The 19,987-nt window shown below is 38.8% G+C and overlaps 2 protein-coding genes across 4 annotated transcripts; one reads left to right on the top strand and one right to left on the bottom strand.

The window, feature by feature from the left end:
• Positions 1–1,239: 1,239 nt before the first annotated feature.
• ALG10 (ALG10 alpha-1,2-glucosyltransferase) lies at positions 1,240–11,397 on the bottom strand. Its single transcript, XM_067564407.1, has 3 exons — positions 11,233–11,397; positions 7,247–7,444; positions 1,240–5,879 (listed from the first exon to the last, which is right to left on the bottom strand). Exons 1-3 carry the CDS (start codon positions 11,395–11,397, stop codon positions 4,824–4,826), a joined length of 1,419 nt encoding a protein of 472 aa, XP_067420508.1. The 3' UTR covers positions 1,240–4,823.
• On the top strand, positions 11,327–19,315 carry TPRKB (TP53RK binding protein). 3 transcript variants are annotated; one of them, XM_067564409.1, is made up of 6 exons: positions 11,327–11,460; positions 12,008–12,128; positions 13,386–13,579; positions 14,372–14,494; positions 17,456–17,632; positions 19,013–19,315. In XM_067564409.1, the coding sequence occupies exons 3-6, from the start codon at positions 13,436–13,438 to the stop codon at positions 19,097–19,099; spliced, it is 531 nt and encodes a 176-aa protein (XP_067420510.1). In that variant the 5' UTR covers positions 11,327–11,460; positions 12,008–12,128; positions 13,386–13,435; the 3' UTR covers positions 19,100–19,315. The 3 variants fall into 3 exon arrangements, with proteins under 3 accessions (XP_067420510.1, XP_067420511.1, XP_067420509.1); XM_067564410.1 differs by lacking the exon at positions 11,327–11,460 and adding an exon at positions 11,565–11,579; XM_067564408.1 differs by lacking the exons at positions 11,327–11,460; positions 12,008–12,128 and having other exon boundaries at positions 13,367–13,579.
• Positions 19,316–19,987: the final 672 nt, after the last annotated feature.

Here is a 19,987-nt window from a genome sequence, read left to right as displayed (position 1 = left end):
CCCCATCTCAAAAAAGAATTGGAACTGAAAAAGGTAAGAAAAGGGCAACAAAACTGATTAGGGGTATGGAACAGATTCCATATGAGAACAGATTAATGAGAGTGGGCCTTTTCAGCTTGGAAAAGAGATGACTAAAACGAGATATGATAGAGGTCTATAAAGTCAAGACTGGTGTAGAGACAGTAAATAAGGAAGTGTTATTTACTCCTTCTTATAACACAAGAACTAGGGGGTCACCAAATGAAATGAATAGGCAGCAGGTTTAAAACAAACACAAAAGTATTTCTTCACACAACGCACAGTCAACCTGTGGAACTCTTTGCCAGAGGATGTTGTGAAGGCCAAGACTATAACAGGGTTTAAAAAAAGAACTAGATATATTCATGGAGGATAGGTCCATCAATGGCTATTAGCCAGGATGGGCAGGGATGTAAAACCATGCTCTGAAGTGTCCCTAGCCTCTGTTTGCCAGAAGTTAGGAATGGAGGAAGGGGATGGATCTCTTGATTACCTGTTCTGTTCATTCCTCCTAATGTACCCGGCATTGGCCACTGTCAGAAGACAGGATACTGGGCTAGATGGACCATTGTTCTGACCCAGTTTGGCCGTTCTTATGAAATTAAACAGGTTTCCTACTAAAAAATATTTTCACATTATACAACATAAAATACTATGTAAAATAAGTATTTCATTTCAATAGTAAGCTTTCAGGCTTAATTTCTGTTTTTTCTAATATCAAGTATAAAAAGAGATCAAGGATTTCACAGAAATAAAATATCAAATCCCTAGTATTAAAACTAATATTTTAAAATAATAAACAAAAACACATGACTTTTATAATCCAACATACATGTTAACAAATTAAGAACACAAACCTTGTAGCTACAAAAATTATTGAAGAAGTTAAATAAGGATATGTGTTAAAGTATTTTAACTGTTAACTCTCAGAACACAAACTGTAGGTAGGAAACATGATACTATAATTCAAAATATCATTAAAACAAGTATCTGACCATTTGAAAAAAATGGTTCAAGACTGCCACCTTGTGAGGATTTTTTAAAAATGTGTATCACAAGATAAAATTAACCTCAAAGATGACAGAAATGAGCCACATCATTTTCACACAATAATTTTGAACAGAAATTATGTACATTGTATGAGCTATTTATTATCAAGTAACTAGTATAATCCTAGATAGATTCATTTGTAAAATTTTCTTTATCTTTAATAGAGTTTGCATTTGAAATTAACCAGTGTTATGGGTTGTTGAAGGATTAAAGAGGAATGAGACAAGTAACACTTCTAAGCAACAGAAAATAGAATTACCTCTACAGTACTAGTCACATATTGCTGTACAAAAGACCCCAACTGTAAATCTTCCCAAACATCAAATCTCATTTTCTGATTAAAAACTGTATGCAAAACCATTATGTAGTTCAGCCTCTGTTTGTTAATCACCACAATTATTTTTATGTAAAATATTTGTTTTTCCATATAACAAATACATTATTGTAGCTAACTCAATTGTACCTGTTCCCCTCTTGTCTTTAAACTACATACATTGATGAGTCAAGAGGATCCCTAATATTGACTGTGGGGGATCACGCTTCACTTTTCTATTCAATAAAAATCAATCAATCAATCTAGATCTACCGTTTTTGGATAAACCATCATCTTAGCTGTACCACTTAAGCTGCAACTCCGGACAAAACCACCTGCTTTAACATATTAGCATGGTATTTTTTCAGATGTATGCCTCATGAGAAACATTTACAGTAATTTATTTTTATAATGATACAGTAAGTCATTTCACCCACAAGACATTTTGGGGCTGAAAATATGCCCTTCTGTTTTAGAATTACATGCTGGCATTATCTCCCAAAATAAATTTCAAAAACTGAAATATTTTAGAGGTAAGGGCAAACATCAAAATTTTCCAAAACAAACTATTCTTTTCCAAGATTATTAAAATCATGGCAATCATCATCATCTTTGTTCCTATAAATAGATTAAAACAACAACATTGTTAATGGTAGTTGCACAATTCCAAATGTGATTTGTCTTGAGATCTTTCCTTATGACTAATAGCATTGTGGCTATGACCATCCCTATTTCTGAAAAACACAGTATTGCTAAAATAATATTGCATTTGTTTTCTAAATTTGCTGTTCAGGGAGTAATTAAATCCAATAAAGAGCCTCTATCTCATCAAAGTATAATCAAAAGACATTGCTAAAGCAAAGCCTTAACATCTCTCTCTCATTGCGTGTTTTAATAATTTACTAATGCAATGAGGACTACCAAAACTCCCTTGTTTGGGAACATTATTTGAAAGAACAATGAGCTGTTAAGAATGAAAAAGAAAGTATTTCAATTCAATCTTATTTTTAAATTAGTAAAATACATCATGAGTAACAGGCAGTAACACCTGTAATATTCATTCAAAATGCAATTAATGCATTTCACTGGGGAAGAAAATTTGTGATGTTCAAATGTTGAGGTGTTTCAGATTGTAAGCTTCATCTTTTTTATTTTAAAAAGTTCCTAAGACCTGTGTCATTCATGAACAACTTGCTTATTAGAATCCTATATTAAAGGTATCATTAGAAAATGAATGGAGTTCTGACTTCAGGGGGCTTCTGCACTGTTTTCCCTTCTCTTTACATGAGCAGAAGAACATGACTGCATCACAATTGTTCTGTATTTAAACTCACTCTTTTCTTTTAATCTGAAACACACCCGGACCCTCTCAATTAAGGATAATAAAGAGAGAGAGCAAAAAAGCTATCCATCCTTAAGTTTATAATATAGGCAATCTGAAAGGCATTCAGATACCACAATATCAACAGAGATGCTAGATAGAAAATAAGTGTACATGGGCCACTTCAATACAGACCCACTCTCTTCCATCTAATCAAGGAAAAGCCATCTCCCCCATAACCCACACATTCAGAAAAAGCTCAATCAGGAAGAGGTCAGAATTGTAGCCAGAAATCTACCGTAACCCCCTTGATTAGACCTTTCCTTCCCCCACATACCAAAATTAAGGAGTGTGTGTGTAAAACTGTATTTAAAAATTACACACACACCTTTTACATAATATTAATTATTATTTTAATTAAACAAGCAGAATGATGGGAGCCATGAGAGATTCTCTCCCATAAACTCTGTCACGTTGAAATCATAGTTTAAGACACTGGTATGGGCTGGGCTCAGAGGCAATGATGTGTGGAGGTACTTGAAACGCAAGCCCAGCCAATGCTTCTGCTTTCTCTTTCCCAGTCGGCTCTGTCATTCTGAAGTATCTGAGTGGGCTCCCCTATTTAAATGCTATATAGAGATTAACAATAAATTACTGTTATTGGAGCCAAGGCAAAAAAGAAAGCAGGAAGCAGGGGAGTGCTTTAAATACAATACTCAAAGAAATTACTCACTGAAGGCTGGCTCTGCAAAAGAAGCCTGGTTGCAAAGACAGTGGTGGGCGAGTATGCTTTGTGGATGGAATTCTGAGCCACAGAGCAATGTTTTGCATAACGCACAGCTGAGAAATGAAAGCTGTGGGTCAATAACTACACCTCTCTGACCTTCTGAGAAACAATTCCATTTCAGAATTACTGGAATAGCGACTGTATAGGTTTTATAGGCTGTATTAGCTGTTAGTATACAGACCTGACAGCAATATTTTAGTCACAGAACAAGGAAAAGATAGAAGACACTTCACTCTAGGGTGTTTTATTTATAAAACTGCATTATAAGCTATTAGAAATGTCCAAAGAATACTTGCACGTCTAATTAAAGTAATTTATGGAGGGGAAAAGACGCAGCATTCTTTGATTCTGAAAATGCACAAAGATGCTTTTTAAAAAACAATTTCCATATACACTACACTTTTGTATGAAAAAAATACTAGTTCTACATATATTAAAATGTTTAAAAATACAATTAAATAATGCCATAGGTACTTTTTAAGACTCTATGTCAGATCTTAGAAACGATCAATTCTACTTGGGAGAACACTTACGTCCCACTTTAGTACAAACTTGTTAAGCACATAACCTCAGGACACAGAAAGCCTATTATTTTAAAAAGTGTTCATTATAGTAACCTCCACAGTGTGTTTTAGGAATTGCTGCCTTTTTAACACATCACATTAACAAATACAATTTATTTTTTGTTGTACAATTACATTTATTTCTCAAAAAGAAAGTACATGCATAAGGTCTGCATATGAATTTATAAATATTGATCTGGGGTAAAATTTTCTATTTCTTAAGTGAATTAAGAACACTTTTTCAAGGGTGACTCAGGAGCCTAAATCTCATTAAAAGTCATTTTACCCCTGAAGAATCTGGGGTGAAATCCTGGCTCAACTGAACTCCAACATTTACAAGTATCTTTGTTACTTTTTTCATTGGTGTCTAATAGCAGATTGCTCGTTCTTGAGAGCCCTCACAGGAGGTATGACATTTTTATAAGTATTTACCATAAAATAACAGTATTATAACCAAATATGATTGTAAACATTTCCCTCATTTCACATTAATTACAGAACGTTTGGACACACTTCTGAATTCCCTGATGCCATATTTATTAAATTCTGGACCCTAAAGCTTCATAAATTTGGTGTCATACCCAGTCATGCGGAAACAGTAAATCATATCTCACATTCATTTCCAAGAATATAAACATCCAACTCACTTCAGTCCCCACACTGCCCACAGAAAAGTTACACGAAGCAATACACTCTACTTAATTTCAGGGCCTGTAGTCACTTATTCATTGCAGGAAAGGCACAGAATTGAGTTTTCTTAAGAGTACAAAATCACCACATAAACCTCTGGATTTCTTCACTATTTGGCCACTGAAATGTTCTGTTCAGAAAGAGATGAAAAGTTACTGCATTCACAACAATATAAAACATCAGCTCAACAAGAAGCCTGGAAATAGGTGGAACTGGAATATTGAGCCTGTATATTAAAAATGGCAAAATGAAGTAACGAAATTCCAGCAGCTTTTGAGGAACTGTGACAGCAAACACACATACAAAATATATTAAGTTCCAGAAAATAGATTTTGATTTCAGTGCCTCAGTCAAACTCCAGCCAGCAAATATATAAGCTGGAACTAATATGTATTTCACAAGATCATGTCTTTGGAAGACTTTTCTCCATATATAAAATGTGTAATGTCTGTTATCTGCAACCAAGTATTTATGAACATATGTAAATTTCCAGACCAAGAATAAAGAGATGGCAAAAAGTATGCTATACTGAATCAAGTGCTTCCGTACTGATTGAAGGAAATTTCCAATTTTATTAGGAGTCACTAGATGAGGAAAGGAAAATAAGAGAGTAAAAGAAAAAAAGTAAAACAGCTGAGGGATGTGGAGACAAGCTTCATGGCTACTCCTGTCACCAACAACTATTCCACCATTGATTACTACAAAAGCAAAGAACACAATTACTAAGACAATGTACGGCCAGGTCAAAACAATAAGAGTTACTAGATTTTTAAATGACATGATGTACTCAGTAAGAAATTGTAATACTTTCATTAATTTTGAAAATGATCCCTTTGTGGATGAAATCCTCTCTTCTTTCTTCTTCTGTAATTCTGTATTCCAGGCTTCATTTATCTTTTGTGCAACAACACTTCCCCCACAGAAAACAATCCATATAATATTTGTCTGACGAAACATAAAGCCACAAAATCCAAGCATGGCTGAAGTTTTATGGTTACCATAAAGGCACATTAAATATGCAAACAAAGTAAAAAATGTTGATCCTGTATCTGTATAATAAAGGAATGTAAAAAAATAGAGGGTAGGAAACATTGCAAGGGTTAATGTAGATAAGATTCTCTGGAAACCAGACACAGTCTAAAGAGAGAGGGGAAAAAATACTATTAGTAGTATTACTTCTATTAAACATCAAAAAATCATAATTCTTAATTCTTTAGATCCTCAGTACCATAAAACAGCATCTCTTACGCTCTTTAAATTAGTTTTTATTGCACCAGTATACACACTGCACTCTTTACTGCCAACCTTCTGCTACACTAATATGGAACACAAGACAATACAGCTAAGAAAAAGATGAGAATGTAGAACACTGCTGGTGATTTAAAAGTAAACTGAGGACAAAATAGGAAAAGTACATTAATTTCAATTCTACCTTTGGTGTTTACATAGTGTCTATCATGGTATATCTACAACCCCGATCCTGCAAATATCTTACTCCAGTTCTCTATGACATCCAGAATGCACCATTCTCTGACAGCACAGTTACCATAACTCCTGCTGAAGCTGGCCAGAGAGGGTCATTTAAGACTTTTTAATCTGTGGTACAGTGTCTACAGTTCCTTTTCATTATTATTTTATAAATTAGTAAAGAAACTTTGGGGCGGGGGGAAAGGCCTTTCAGTTAAAAATACTGAAGCCAATGCTTTCACTCATACATCAATTACTTTACATTTGTATTTCCATCTACAAATATCAAATTAAAGTTATTCCAAAAGAGTGAATTCTTTATTAAATTAGGCTCTGACCCTATAAAGATTTATGCATGTGTATAAGAGATGACTTTATCCTGGATTGAAAGTATCTACATGGGGTGAGGATTTCTGATGATAAAGGGATCCTTAATCTAGCCAACAAAGGTGTAAAATGATCTGATGGCAGGAAGCTGAAGCTAAGCAAATCAGACTAGAACTAAGGTGCAAATTTTTAATTAGGATAATTAACCACTGAAACAATTTACCTAGGGATGTGTCAGATTCACTGTCACTTGAAATCTTTATATCAAAATTAGATCTCTTTTTCAGACAATAAATGCCTAGCTCAACTCCAAGTTATAGGCTTGATGAAGGAATTACTTGGGGAAGTTCTAAGGACTGCGTAATGCAGGTCAGACTAGATTATCATAATGGTTCTTCCAGGCTATACTTATCAAGTTAATATTCAAAGAATTTACAGCAGTCCCATTAATTTGAATAGGATTATTCAAATGTATAAAGTTGAACATGAGTGTAACTCTTTACAGGATCAAGGCCTATGGGAGAAAAAAATCTATTTTAGAGAAGAAGGAAGGAGCCAGTGAAGTAATCTAAATAATACAAATATTTGTTCTATAAAACTGAAGTGAATTGAAACTCCTCATACAGTAAGGAATAGCTTAGAGTCTCATCAAAACTTGTATTTATTACTGTATGTAATTAGTCTAGTTCATTAATGGATTCAGACAGTACCTTGTTTTTATAATGTATCTTGCACAAAAGCAAATATAGTAAGTAGAAGTTCCCAACACTGAAAAGGAGGTTAATAAATCGGAGCATTCCTGTAGAGCACACTATGCTTCCAGACCATCCAAGGAGCCAAACTGCAGGTTTCACTATTCCAACAGACATCAAGTATAAGCCAGGCAATGTAGTGATCATGGGATCCCACTTAAACATAAAAAAAAAGACACGGGATTAAAGGACTGGGAATACCCAAAAATGAATTACAGAACAGTAATAGTGGATAAACAGTTCTATTTTACACTCCAATCTGTTAATTTTCCCTTTAGATATGTTCTATTACACAGGTGAGTGTAAATCCTGTAGACACTTTTACACTTGACTAAGTAATTCCATTAAGTTACTGGTCCTCAACTTTACATTCAATATTAGGCAGATCAGTGTTTAAAAAGGAAAAAAAAAAGTCTCAGCCTACTTTCAATCACAAAAAAAGTTTTAGGGTTTTTTTAGGGTTATATGGATTATGTTTTATAAAAACCAATTAATCATTCTTATCTGGAACAGCTAAAGACAACCTGAAAAGAAACTGCCCCTGTCCCCTTTTTTGCTTCTTCATGTTGTATACAAAAATGGCTTGAAATGTTTCCCTCTCCACTCACCATCGAAAAAGAGTTTATTTTTCTCCTTGTATTTTTTACACTAGACAGTTAGGTTTCTCTACCCTGTTATTTTTCTTAAAGACTTTCTGGACAAACCAGAGGATTATGTCATCAAATGCACCAAGCAAGTGAAATCTCACTGAGGCCTGGTCTACACTGCCGGCGAAATTCGGTGGCAGTCGACGGGAGTTACGCAAGCTATAGAGTCTATCCCATCAACTTCAAAACTTCTGTTTAGCACTCCATCTCCACTGTGCTGCGCCGACAGGAAATGCATACCCGTCAACATAACACTACAGTTTTTGGGGAGGGGGTTTTATTAGATCGACTTCCAGATCGATTGAGTAGGTCCTTTACTGTTGCTCAATCGAACCAGATAAATTGATCTGACGGCAGCAAATTTGCCGCCATCAGTGTAGACATAGCCTGAGAGCAGAAACCAGACATCTAGTTAGACTGTTTTAAAAATCTTTGTTTTTGTTAATATCTAACAAACTAGAAGAGATCTCTCTCATAAGCACTTTATCGCTGAGAACAATTCCCATCTACTTCCCCATCTTGTCTAGAGCGCAGACTATTCTTAGCTTTGCTGATATAACCTGAGTAAAAATAACAAGCATGAAAAAATCCTTAATTTCAAAAAAAGTCAAGCCTTCTTTATATATCATAAACAAAAAAGCACACAAACAATATTTTCCTCTTTTGTGAACTATAAATACTGTATAGGCATCCCTCAAACTATTGCTATTAATAGGGCCACTGTTTTCTGGCAATGAAAACAGAGTAATTTTGGATTTTCAAAGCTATATATTTTGGAAATTTTGGAAATTCATTATATTACTACAAAAAATACACATAAACAAGCAATACATAATCCTGTATAGTATGAAAATGTTGGGCACTGAGAACTAGAGCCAACTGTGCAGGAGAGGGGGGACAGACACTAGGTACTGAGAGCCTAGAGCCAGCTGTGTGCACTGAAGGTGAGTGGGCGGGAGAGTGTTGTGGATGCTGCCGAGATCAGGTGTGAGTGCCCTCTGCTCTGCGGCCTGGCGAAGGTCAAGAGCCCAGCACCCTGCTGTCACATGCCCTGTCCACCCAGGTGAAGCTCTATGGCAGTTTTGCCAAACCCAGGCCTGGGCAAGAAGGGAAGAAGTTTGCACCAAGTCTCAACAGCAGCCTACCCCCAGCCTCTACCCTGAACCCTGGGCATAAGTCAGGTGTCTCAAGGCAGAAAGCTGGGAGGCATGTGACCCCATGTGCTCCACCCACCCTCTGAACAGCGATTCTGGAAATTAAGGGCAATTCCAGAAATGAAGAGTCTTTTCAGGGGGAAAAACACAGTAATCGTGGCAATTTCCAGAAAACACTGGCCCTAGTTATTAAAAAATACTTATTAGCTAAGAAATTGTCACTAATGAGGATTTTCAGGATATTGCATTTTTCTATCAATAGCTAAGGTCTAACAATTAGAGCTCTGCAAATCAATGAATATCACTTTATATCCATGGACCATTTTTTGTGGATCATGCATCGGATGCAGATCTCAAAGGCAGGGAAGCAGCTGTCTACAGCTCATCATTGCCTTTGAGGCTACTTCCACCCATCAAGATCCAGCTGTGATTAGCTGTTTGGCTGGGGCCCTCTAGGGGCAGGCTGCCAGTCACCTTTGGGCCTCTGGGGCTGGCTGCAGCTGATTAGCAGGGGGAAGAGGGAGGGACTGGACACCAAACAGCTGATTGGTGGTCCAACCGCTGCAGGTGCCATGCGGATGCAGATATATAAAAAATAGGGAGTGTAGATTGCAAATCGGATAGAAGTTGATTCCCACGGATGGAGATCAGATGCGGATCCATATTTTTGTATCCAAACAGGGCTCTACTGACAATTGCTTCCCCTCAGAAATAACTAGTGCAGTCCACCAACCAGCAGGACTCCAATTGCCACATCATTTGAGTACCAAAGCAGTTTAATCTGCCCCAGCAGACAGGGGGTGCACATTCTAGAAAAAAGGTTATGTCTACACTGCACATTTTTCAGTGCCATGTAGAGTACATACATGGGTAGACCCCCTAGAATGGATATAAACAGCAGCACAGATAGTGATGCACAGCTTAGGCCAGTAAAGATACACAGGAAAAGGCTCCTGCAGCAGAGAAAGGATCTGGCAGGGGGGAAGTAGCAAAGAAAGAACCCAGCAGCTACATGCTGTTGGACTCTTTTCTTGCCCTAGAGAGAGACTGCAGCAGCGAGGAAAGGCACTGTTGGCTCCCCATTGCTAGAGCCTTTCCCTGCAACTAGGAAGGACTCTGGCAGCAAGGAAAAACTCTGGCAGGGGGCAGACAGCAGGGAAAGACTCCTTTCCCCAATGCATCCCCCTGCCAGAGCCTTTTCCTACCATAGTGAAAGACAGCGACAGTGGTGAGCCGCCAAAGCCTTTTTCTGCCACCAGAGCCTTTCACTGTCACGCATAACTATGTACAATACTGTAGATTCATCCCGCTTATCGATGCAGCCGCTAGCTGCACCCATGCTACATACCACCTCCAGTGGTGCATAGAGTAGATATAGCCAAAGACTGCTCCCATCCAAAGAGACAATAATTGATAACAAAGAGGTACCATAACTCATTGTATTCTACCATCTCAAGTCGGCAACAGAGAAAATACAGGACAGATCTTTGCTCTGAATATTGGCATCTCCTCCACGTGACTGGAGAGGGGGAGAAGGAGACAAGGGCTCCAGAGTCAGGGGCAGCCTCCTGCCATGGTACAGGGGCCGCCTAGAAACCCTGAGACCTTTCCCTGAGCTGGGGCTTCCAGCTTCCCTGTGACAGCGCCTGGCCCCAGCCTTCCGGAGCTGCTAAGCTCCTGGCCCCAGGGCAGGGCGGCTGGCAGCCCTGTCTGGAGCTGCACCTCAGGCAAATGGAAACATCTGGCCATTGACAGCATTTTCCAACAGACAAACCGACTTGAGCAGCCTGGCCAGGCTCCTGCCGCACGGGGAGGGGTGGACGCAGCCCCTGGGCAGGGCTGAGGGGAAGGGCACGATGGGGACTCGTGCCCCCGGCGGGAGGGGCTGCCGAGATCCTGCCAGCCCCGGGGGACCGTCCTGGGGCCCGCTTAGCGGAGCAGGCGGCGCCATAGGCAGGGACGGCACAAAGCCGGGGCTGGGCCGTTGCCGGGCCGTGACCCTGCAGCGGCCTGTCGGAAGCAGCCCCGGCGACGGCTAGAGCGGGCCCGCGCGAGCCGGGCCTCGCGCGGCCCCGGGGCAGCGGGGCGCGGGGCGGCGTAGGGCGCGGGGCGGGGCCGAGCCGCCGCGGGGGCCCGTACGCACCTGCTGGAAGCGGCCCTCGCAGTAGGCCTGGGCCTGCGGGACGTGGAAGGTCTCGTCCATGTAGGGCGCGCGCTGCTCGCGGCTCAGCGCCGAGAAGAGCAGGCACGAGAGCAGGAAGGTGCCGCTGAGGGCAGCGGAGAAGCCGTAGGCCTCGGAGCGCTCCATGGCGCGGGCCCGGCCGGAACGGAGCCCGCCGACTCCGAGCCCGAGCCTGGGGCGGGGGGTGAGGTAGGGTTTCCGGGGAAGGGATTGTCCGCGGCACGCGCGCGCGGGGAGCGGACGGAGGACAGAGCCGGTCGGACAGACGGGCAGGCAGGCAGGCAGGCAGGCGCACGGGGAGAGAGCAGGTCGGACGGACAGATAGACGCGCGGGGTGGGGGAAGTTACTGAACCGGACGCGGAGAACAGCCTGGGCACGGAGGGAGGCCGAGGCCGGCTGGTGACAGACACACCCACCCCGGCGGCAGGTGCCCACACGGGCCGCGTGCTCTAGCTCAGCTCAGCTCTGCTCTGCTCTGAGCAGTCCCCGCGGGGGCGCTCCCTGGTGGGTGCTGCCGCAGGCAAGTGCCTGCAGGAGGGGCCTGGAGGGGGCTGGCTGCTGTGTGCAGGACTGAGAGACACCCCGGGTGTCCCATGATGGGAGGCCAGTAACTGAAAGTGTCACCGGCAGCCTCTCGTCGGGCATCTCCGTGGACGGGCAGACTGATTGGGGGCGCTTGGGGTGAAGCATGGCAAGAGCGGTATGAGATAAATCTTTCCTCTTGGTCCCTGCCAGAGCATTGCGGAGCCACCGCTGCCCAGCTTTACACTGCTTCATACACACCTTCAACCTCTGGGCCTGGTGCTGATGACAGCTGGAGCTAATATTCATTGTTAAACTTTTTTCCTCTTTTTTGGTAAGAAAAAATTATTAGTCATGATATGATGATTTTTCTTGGGCAAATGCAGATTAATCACCTATACTGGATTCAGTTTCTAAAGTTAATGTTTAACTTTTTTTGTCAACGGTAGAGTAAAAATAACTGAGCATTTTACAAATCTCTTATCTAATGTAAATGTATTAACTTTTGCATAATGATCATGTTTACTGATTTTATTAAAGAAAAGAGGAAAAAGGAGGAAAGAAAGCATGTGTAAAACTGAGTAATACCATAGTCATCAAAGGCTTATCTTGCAAGATACCTGAGTGCCCTCAACTCTCGTTTAAGAGAAGGGCAGGACATGTTAACACCAACTAAGATGCACGGCATTTTGGAGGACTGGGACCTTCCAGTGGAGAGCTGTCTGGTCATGTACTGCTGAGCTTCCTTCTTGTTTATCTGCCAATACTTTCTTAATATTATTTTTTCCATATCAGCCATTGGGATGTCATGCGATTTGTGAATGGTTGGAGAGATGATTTGTACAATCTTGAGTAGGAGAGGTGGTGGTTCATGAGATAATTTCTGTATTAAAATGTGGTACATGCTAAGAAAATATTTGCAAATCCCTACCTTAAGAGATATGACTGGTGTATGCAGTGTTTTTTGTAGCCATACTGGTCCCAGAATATTAGAGAGACAAGGTGGGTGAGGTTAATATATTTTATCGAACCAATTTTTGTTGGCAAAAGAGACAAGCTTTCTAGTTTACACAGAGCTATTCTTCAGCTCTGGGAAAAACAATGAGAGTTCTGTACTCCTACTCAATGGTTGTCATTAGGCCTCAAGTACCTGGCTTTCATCCACCTACCCCATTGTTGTCTATGCCTTTGGATATGTATATGTTACCTACTATATATATGTTGCCTGTATTTGCTATATTATTTCTACCAACTGCATCTGAGGAAGTGGGGTGCAACCCACGAAAGCTTATGCCTACTGAAATTAAATTTGTTTGTCTTTAAAGTGCTACAGAACTCTCATTGTTTTTGCTGTATACAGACTAACATGGCTACCTCTCTGGCAAACTTAATCATAGTGTCACAGCTAAATACTAAGTGGAACAGATTATTTAGCACAAGTAGTTAATGTATTTCAAGGGACCATACAAGTTGACCCATACTTTACGGCATTTGCCACTTAAGCTTCATTAAGAAACACTATTCTGAAAGAGACAAAGGTATCTTAAGTATTATGATTCCTGTGCAGTAATTATGTTTATAAATACTCTAGGTTTGGCTGTTGTATATTGGTTCAAGACAAACCCACTCTTTTGTTACAAGATGCAGCATTTCACACATCAACTGGAACTATTTCCTGACTGTAGTGTGACTCTTATTTTGTTTAATGATGTCAAAAATGCTGCTGCTCTAAGAAAAAAGGCAATGGAAGGATCTATTGATGGAGCATTAATAAATCCTGCAATGGTAAGCGAATCACCCAAATATTTGTGTATTGTAACTGTTTATATCATATTACAGCTTTGTAGACTATAATTCCTCTTCTATTAAGAACTGAATACAAAACTGAGTATGTTTGTATTCCTGCAAGCTGCTGCACATGATTGGACCTCTGTGCCTATCCACAGCCCCATGGACTTCACATGCAAGTGTAAGGGTCCATCTGTGTAGATCTGATTGTCGAATTGGGCCTGAAGAGTCATTGATTCACTTCATCTTCTAGAAGATGTAGCTATTTGAATGATTTGCTTCCATCTGTCAAAATAAATGCTGATCATTTAAAGATTTAGTTCCAGAAATGGTTTGAATAGTCTTCATATCTAATGTCTGGAGCCTTTGTTCTTATTTAACTCCATAACTATTTTCAGAACCTGCCATTACCTTTTGTTAGAAATAGCAAAGTAATGGCTGGGGGAGAGATTAAACAACCTTGTGACATTAGATTGCTGGATTTGATTCCTTTAAATTCTTTGATGTGAGGAAGGTTAATCAGTATGTTATCCATCCATCATTAAGAGGCAGAATCAGTCATCCTAACTTAGGTTGAGTACTACCAGTATCTGTGAGTAATCCCATTAACTGCACTGGAACAACTCACAGAATAATGTATTGCTCAGTGTAAGGATGGCAGATTTTAGGGCAGTGGAACAGAAGAAATGGAAAGAGAAAGGTAACATTATTAAGATGATACTATTTTGACTGGGGGGGGAAACTAATTCTTTATATTTTTTAATCTTGTTTTATTGTTCTGTTCTACAGATTGTTGATCCATTTCAGATCCTTGTGGCAACAAACAAAGCAGTTCACCTACATAGGATTGGTAAAATGAAGACCAGAACACTCTATACAGAAATTATTTTCAACCTTTCCCCAAACAACAATGTAAGATTTACTTTCCTGAGCAAATGTTCCTGTTGCCAGATGAGCGTGCCAAAATCTATCCTACCATGTTTAAAATAAGCATTCACTGAACACTACTTGTCTCAGAGGGCCCAATTCTGTGAGGTACAGAGCTCCTCTCTTAGATAGCTACAATAGTTTAACTTTGAGACTTCAAGTTGATTTCAAATGCTGACAGACACTTGTTTCTTTTGCCTTTTGCTGAGGACACTCATCAGGAATTTAATGCTCATTTGAATGCAGTCAAGTCAACAGATTTCTGACAGTTTGGGCCAGGATTTAATGGCAGTTATAGGTAGCCTTGTTTATGGCATTTAAAAAAAATTACAGTAGGCTGTCAGGGCTGCTACCACCTGCAGTCCATAAAAAGAGAAAATTGGTCTGTCAGGAGAATTCCTGGATTCTCAGGGATGAACTAAAGGAGGGGTCACAGCACTGAGAGTTGATAAGTGTGCACTGAAATATGACCGGGTAAGTTTAAGACTTTTTTAAATGTAAAAATGATTAAAATGTCTGATATTAGGTGCTTGATTATCAAAGTAAGAACATGTTATTTTAATATAGCATCCAAACAGTTAGCTGTAACCTTCAAGAAAATAGGCTCAGATTTAAAAAATTACCACAATACAAAGAATAGAAAATATAATTTTGGCTTTTCTCCTTCAATTTGCACTTTTAAAACACCATGTAAAAGAATATACAAGGATAAAATTGCATAAAATTAATAATCAATTATGCATTTTGTCCATGGCAAACATTAATTTCATACAATTCTTTTTTATGTTTGCCACCAATCAAGCAAATATGACAACAATATGAAAACAAATATTCTAATTTTTGGATCAATAAGACAGAGGACTTCTGAGCCAAAATTGGAAAAAGCTATTTTATTTCTCTGATGACAATAAAAGCTACAAAATAATAAGTAATGTGGCAAATCTTCAACATGACTATCTGAGCATAAACAATAATAAGCTAATTAGAAACACTCCATTTTCATACAACGTAGCAAAAGGGAGGTGAGTCACCTCTCAGTGCAAGCTCACCTTCCTTTTGCTACGTTGTATGAAAATGGAGTGTTTCTAATTAGCTTATTATTAAACAAGATTTCTAAATATTTCTCTAATCTCTGAATGGTCTTTAAATAATAGAACCAGGGTGAAACATTTGTTGCACTATTGTTGTTTACAAATATCTTCAGCTCTAAACTTAGATTAGAATTTTCACACTTTCTTACCTTTAGTTTGGTCAGGACTCTGTGTCTACCCTGTGTTTTAAAACCGGTGGCAGGAAGTCTCACAGCCCAGGTCTATGGATTTGGGCTCACATTACAGTGCTAAAACAGTTATGTAGACATTTGGGCTTGGGTTCTGAAGCCCAGGGAAGGGGGGTGAGTTTCAGAGCCCAAGCCATAATATCTACACTGCTATTTTTAGTGCTGTAGTGTAGGCCCTGCAAACCTGAGTCTGTAGACCCAGGCTCTGAGACTCACTGCCACAGGTTTCAAAACACAGTGTAAAACACTATTATCCCACACTACTCAGCACTGCTCACCAGTACCTCAGCTGTAGCACTTGTGTGCAATTCTGGTCACCACACTCTGGACTATCTCCATATCTTTCCTAGAGCACAGCCACAAAAATGATAAAAGGTTTAGAAAATCTGATCTATGAAGAAACATTAAAAAAAAACTGGGCATGTTTAGTCTTGAGAAAAGAAAAGTGTGTGTATGTTGGGGGGGGGACGACTTGATAAGTCTTCAAATATGTTAAGGGATTTTTATAAAGAGGATGAGGATCAATTGTTCCCCATGTCCACTGAAGGTAGGACAAGAAGTAATGGGCTTAATCTGCAGCAAGGGAGAATTATATTAGATATTAGGAAAATTTTTCTAACTATAAGCATAATTAAACTTCCGGGGAGGTTGTGAAATCCTTGCCATTGGAGGCTTTTCAGAACAGATTGGACAAACACCTGTCAGCTGATCTAGGTTTACTTGACCCTGCCTCAGCGCAGGGGGCTGGACTTGACACTTCCTGGTCCCTTCCACACCTACATTTCTATGATTCTCTTCTATCCTAAGTTCAAAAAAAACCTAGGAATGCAAAAATCAGTGGACTTGCAAAAGTAAGGGTAACTTTAAAGTTTTAGATTTATTAAGGTGTACCTTCAGACATACACTTGTAAATGTAAATGATGTAAATTCACATTTGGAATGCATAACCAGTAATTAATATAGAGGTTTTGGTTGAGATAAATAGAACATTCACTCACCTCTTCCCTAAATAAAAGAGCTGGGATATAATTAGAAAGACCAAACATTTTCTTCAAACATATATTTTGCACTACCTTTAACAACAATTTTCCAGTCCCAAACTTCTGTACACAGAATACTTGAGTGAAAACTTTGCCCTAAACACTCTGAGGGCTGGAGCAATTAAATCACCTCCATACATATGAGAAAAACAAAGAACTACTTCTATAGGCTTTTTAAGGCATGCCCCTTAACCTTCTATATATGTTTAGTCTATTCATCACTGTGTATAAAACAAATACCCAGATAAGAAAAGGACTTGACTTATTCAATACAGTGATCATTGTTTATCCATTTACGGAGCTGTGGTCTGTGGCCAAAGGTAATTACTTTGGTAATTAGTTTTCTGCTCATTTATGGGCATACTCTCCTGTTAACAAAAAACCTTAAAATTTCTTAACAAACACTTTAGATCCAAAGGGATTTGGAACAACAAAACCACAGGTCCTACCAAAATAAAAATAGGGTCTATGTTCTCTGCTGCTATAAACTGGCACTGCTTCACAAATGTGGAACTCTGCCAATTTACACAATTGGAGAATTTAGCAGAATGACTGAAAAGATTATACTGGTCACTTGCTTCCATGTAATAATCAATTACAATTTCAGTATTTCTTATCTTATCTTAGATTTCGGATGCATTGAAAAAGTTTGGTATTTCAGACAGTGACTCTGCTGTGCTCATTGTTCTGATTGAAGACAGAGAAAAAACTGTAAATCTGGATGGCATAATATCTGAAGTGGAAGGCCAGCAGGTTTCTCTAACAGAACTCCACAAAATAACAGACACAGCAAAAGTTAAAAAGGTTTGTAAAAGCTTGCTTTAGGAATATATAAAATATGACGGGGGCTGAGATATTTTACTTGACTACTTTATTAAATCCAAATTGACGTCTAAAGATTCCCAAATCTGTAGCATGAGTACTCATTACTTTTCTTTAACCTTGTGGGTTTTTGTGTAAGTGATTGGAAACTTATTTTGAGTGGAAATTGAGTATTTGTTTGCTGTTTCTTCTGTTTTCTATTCAAGGAATTTAATTTTTCAATGGATATTCATCCAGCAGTATCCAAAACTGTCACTGTCTTTAGTGGGAGTTTTGGATGCACAAGGAATGCTAGGTTGGGTCCTTTTGAGGTTTCTCACAACATCAGGTTTGCACCTTCTGTTTTTCTCTAGGGAAGATGCATGGAATTAAAAATAAGGCCCAAATCCTGGAAAGATTTAGACAAGTTCTTAACTTTAAGCATGTGAATAGCCCCATTGAAGGGTCTTAAAATAGTACTGTAATGTTGAGTTGACAGGTTGCTGGCAGTTGCTTTAGAAATAAATTTTGCAGCAACGTCATAGCCTTTTCAAATCCTTATTGCGTTGTTCAACATGTGTTATAGACTGCTGGAAACCAAAACAGGAGTCTGGTTAACTGTGCTAGAAAATAAAATATCTGTTCAGTGACTGAGATTGTTCATCATATAATAAATCTATTTAAAGTAATGGCTGCAAACCCATTTTCATATTTAAACATGACCAGCAAAGGAATTATAAAAAGCTGTGTTTGTGTCCTTTTTTCTTTTCTATAATATGTAAAGAAGGCATGGAAATTTGGGGGGAGGGGTTGTTTGTTTTTTGATTTTTAAATTCTACTTTTTTTAACTTTAGAAATATCAAGAATGCTCACATCTACTTTTCCTTGCTTTTGCTGGAGAACCTTTCATAAATCTTTGAAATGTGTGGTGGGAGCTCTTACAATTAAATGAAGAGCAAATGTGTTAAATATTTAATATGGAGATCCTGTGTGGAATCCTGGTCCCATTGAAGCCGATAGGAGTTTTGCCAAGGCCAGGATTTCAGTCCCAGTTTCCAAAATGCTTATTATGTTAATAAAGTTAATTAGATGCAAACTGAAAACACACAGAGCTCTAAAGTGCCTGGCTAAAAGTCCCATTCCCTCAGTTTCTTAGCTTTTACTCTCTTGCCCTGTGATGTAAAAATTTGTCAAGTTCCTCATTCTCCATCAAGGCTAACCTGAAAGACAAGATCTACATTTCCAATGTAAAATAAAAAGGAAAAAAGATCTTTCTTTTAGATCTTTATACCTTTGTTGTTTTATGTTTAAGAAAAGAGGTGTATGCCCAATTTTTTTTTCTCCATGTAATCTTTACATGTTATGTATTTTTTGTTTCTACAGATGTACAAACTTACTCCACAGGAAGAAAAAATTGGCACATTACTGGATGGCATCATTTGCAGAATGTCAACAAAAGATACAGCATAAAAATATTCAAATAAAAGAAAAAGAAAAAATCCATTTTAAAGCTACAGGAACAACCATTCCAATCATTTTTATTAGTTTTGGACTCTCTATGTCAATAGTAAAATTCTTTGCACTCCCTTATTTTATTTTGCTTGGAAGAGTAAGAAGAGTTGCTAAAATGTTCTGTGAAAGAAACTGAAAGGACATAACCATTTGATTAAAGAAACACTGAAGTAATATTTTACCTTAAGCTTTATTCAACTTCAGAAATGCATCACATAGTGCAATATTGAGCAGTTTGAATTGTCACAACTTCTACAGATTCTACCCTTTGTTTTATTTTAAAATAATTTTCCCAATATATTTAATTGGTCATAAACATAAGGTTTCAAAAAATCTATTACAGATAGTAATTACTACTTACCTTTGCTGTAAAGTGCTTTAAGATAATCAGATATGCCACTAACAGTGCAAACTATTTTTATTATCCCCAGGACCTGCAATGTCTTGGTTTGCATGGACATAGAGGATAAAGGATGATACAGAGACATTTTTAGCTGCCTAGTCTTTATGTTTATATCATACTTGTCTAACCATCATGCCCGAGGAGAGCATATACAAACTGCTTCTCGTGCTTTCATAACACTCACAAGCGTATGCCAAAAACACATGGGTCCCTGAATGAAAAAATGAAGAATGAAAGAAAATGGGTCCCTGCCACAAAAAATTTACAATTCAAATTAGAGACTTGACAAGTGAGGCTAACACAGACACTGCAGAAGGGGAAGAGATGAGGAAAGACACAAGTCATGGAGATGGGTTTACTTGCTATTCTGTATTATTTATGCACATTTAGTAGGTTCATAAACTATTCAGTGTAAATGCACACATTTATTTGTAGATGATATT

This window comes from Emydura macquarii, unplaced genomic scaffold (genome assembly GCF_026122565.2).
Source record: "Emydura macquarii macquarii isolate MOO-44397 ecotype Brisbane River unplaced genomic scaffold, CSIRO-AGI_Emac_v2 contig_2636, whole genome shotgun sequence".
Taxonomy (NCBI): domain Eukaryota; kingdom Metazoa; phylum Chordata; order Testudines; family Chelidae; genus Emydura; species Emydura macquarii.
This window is presented reverse-complemented; position numbering and strand designations above follow the sequence as displayed.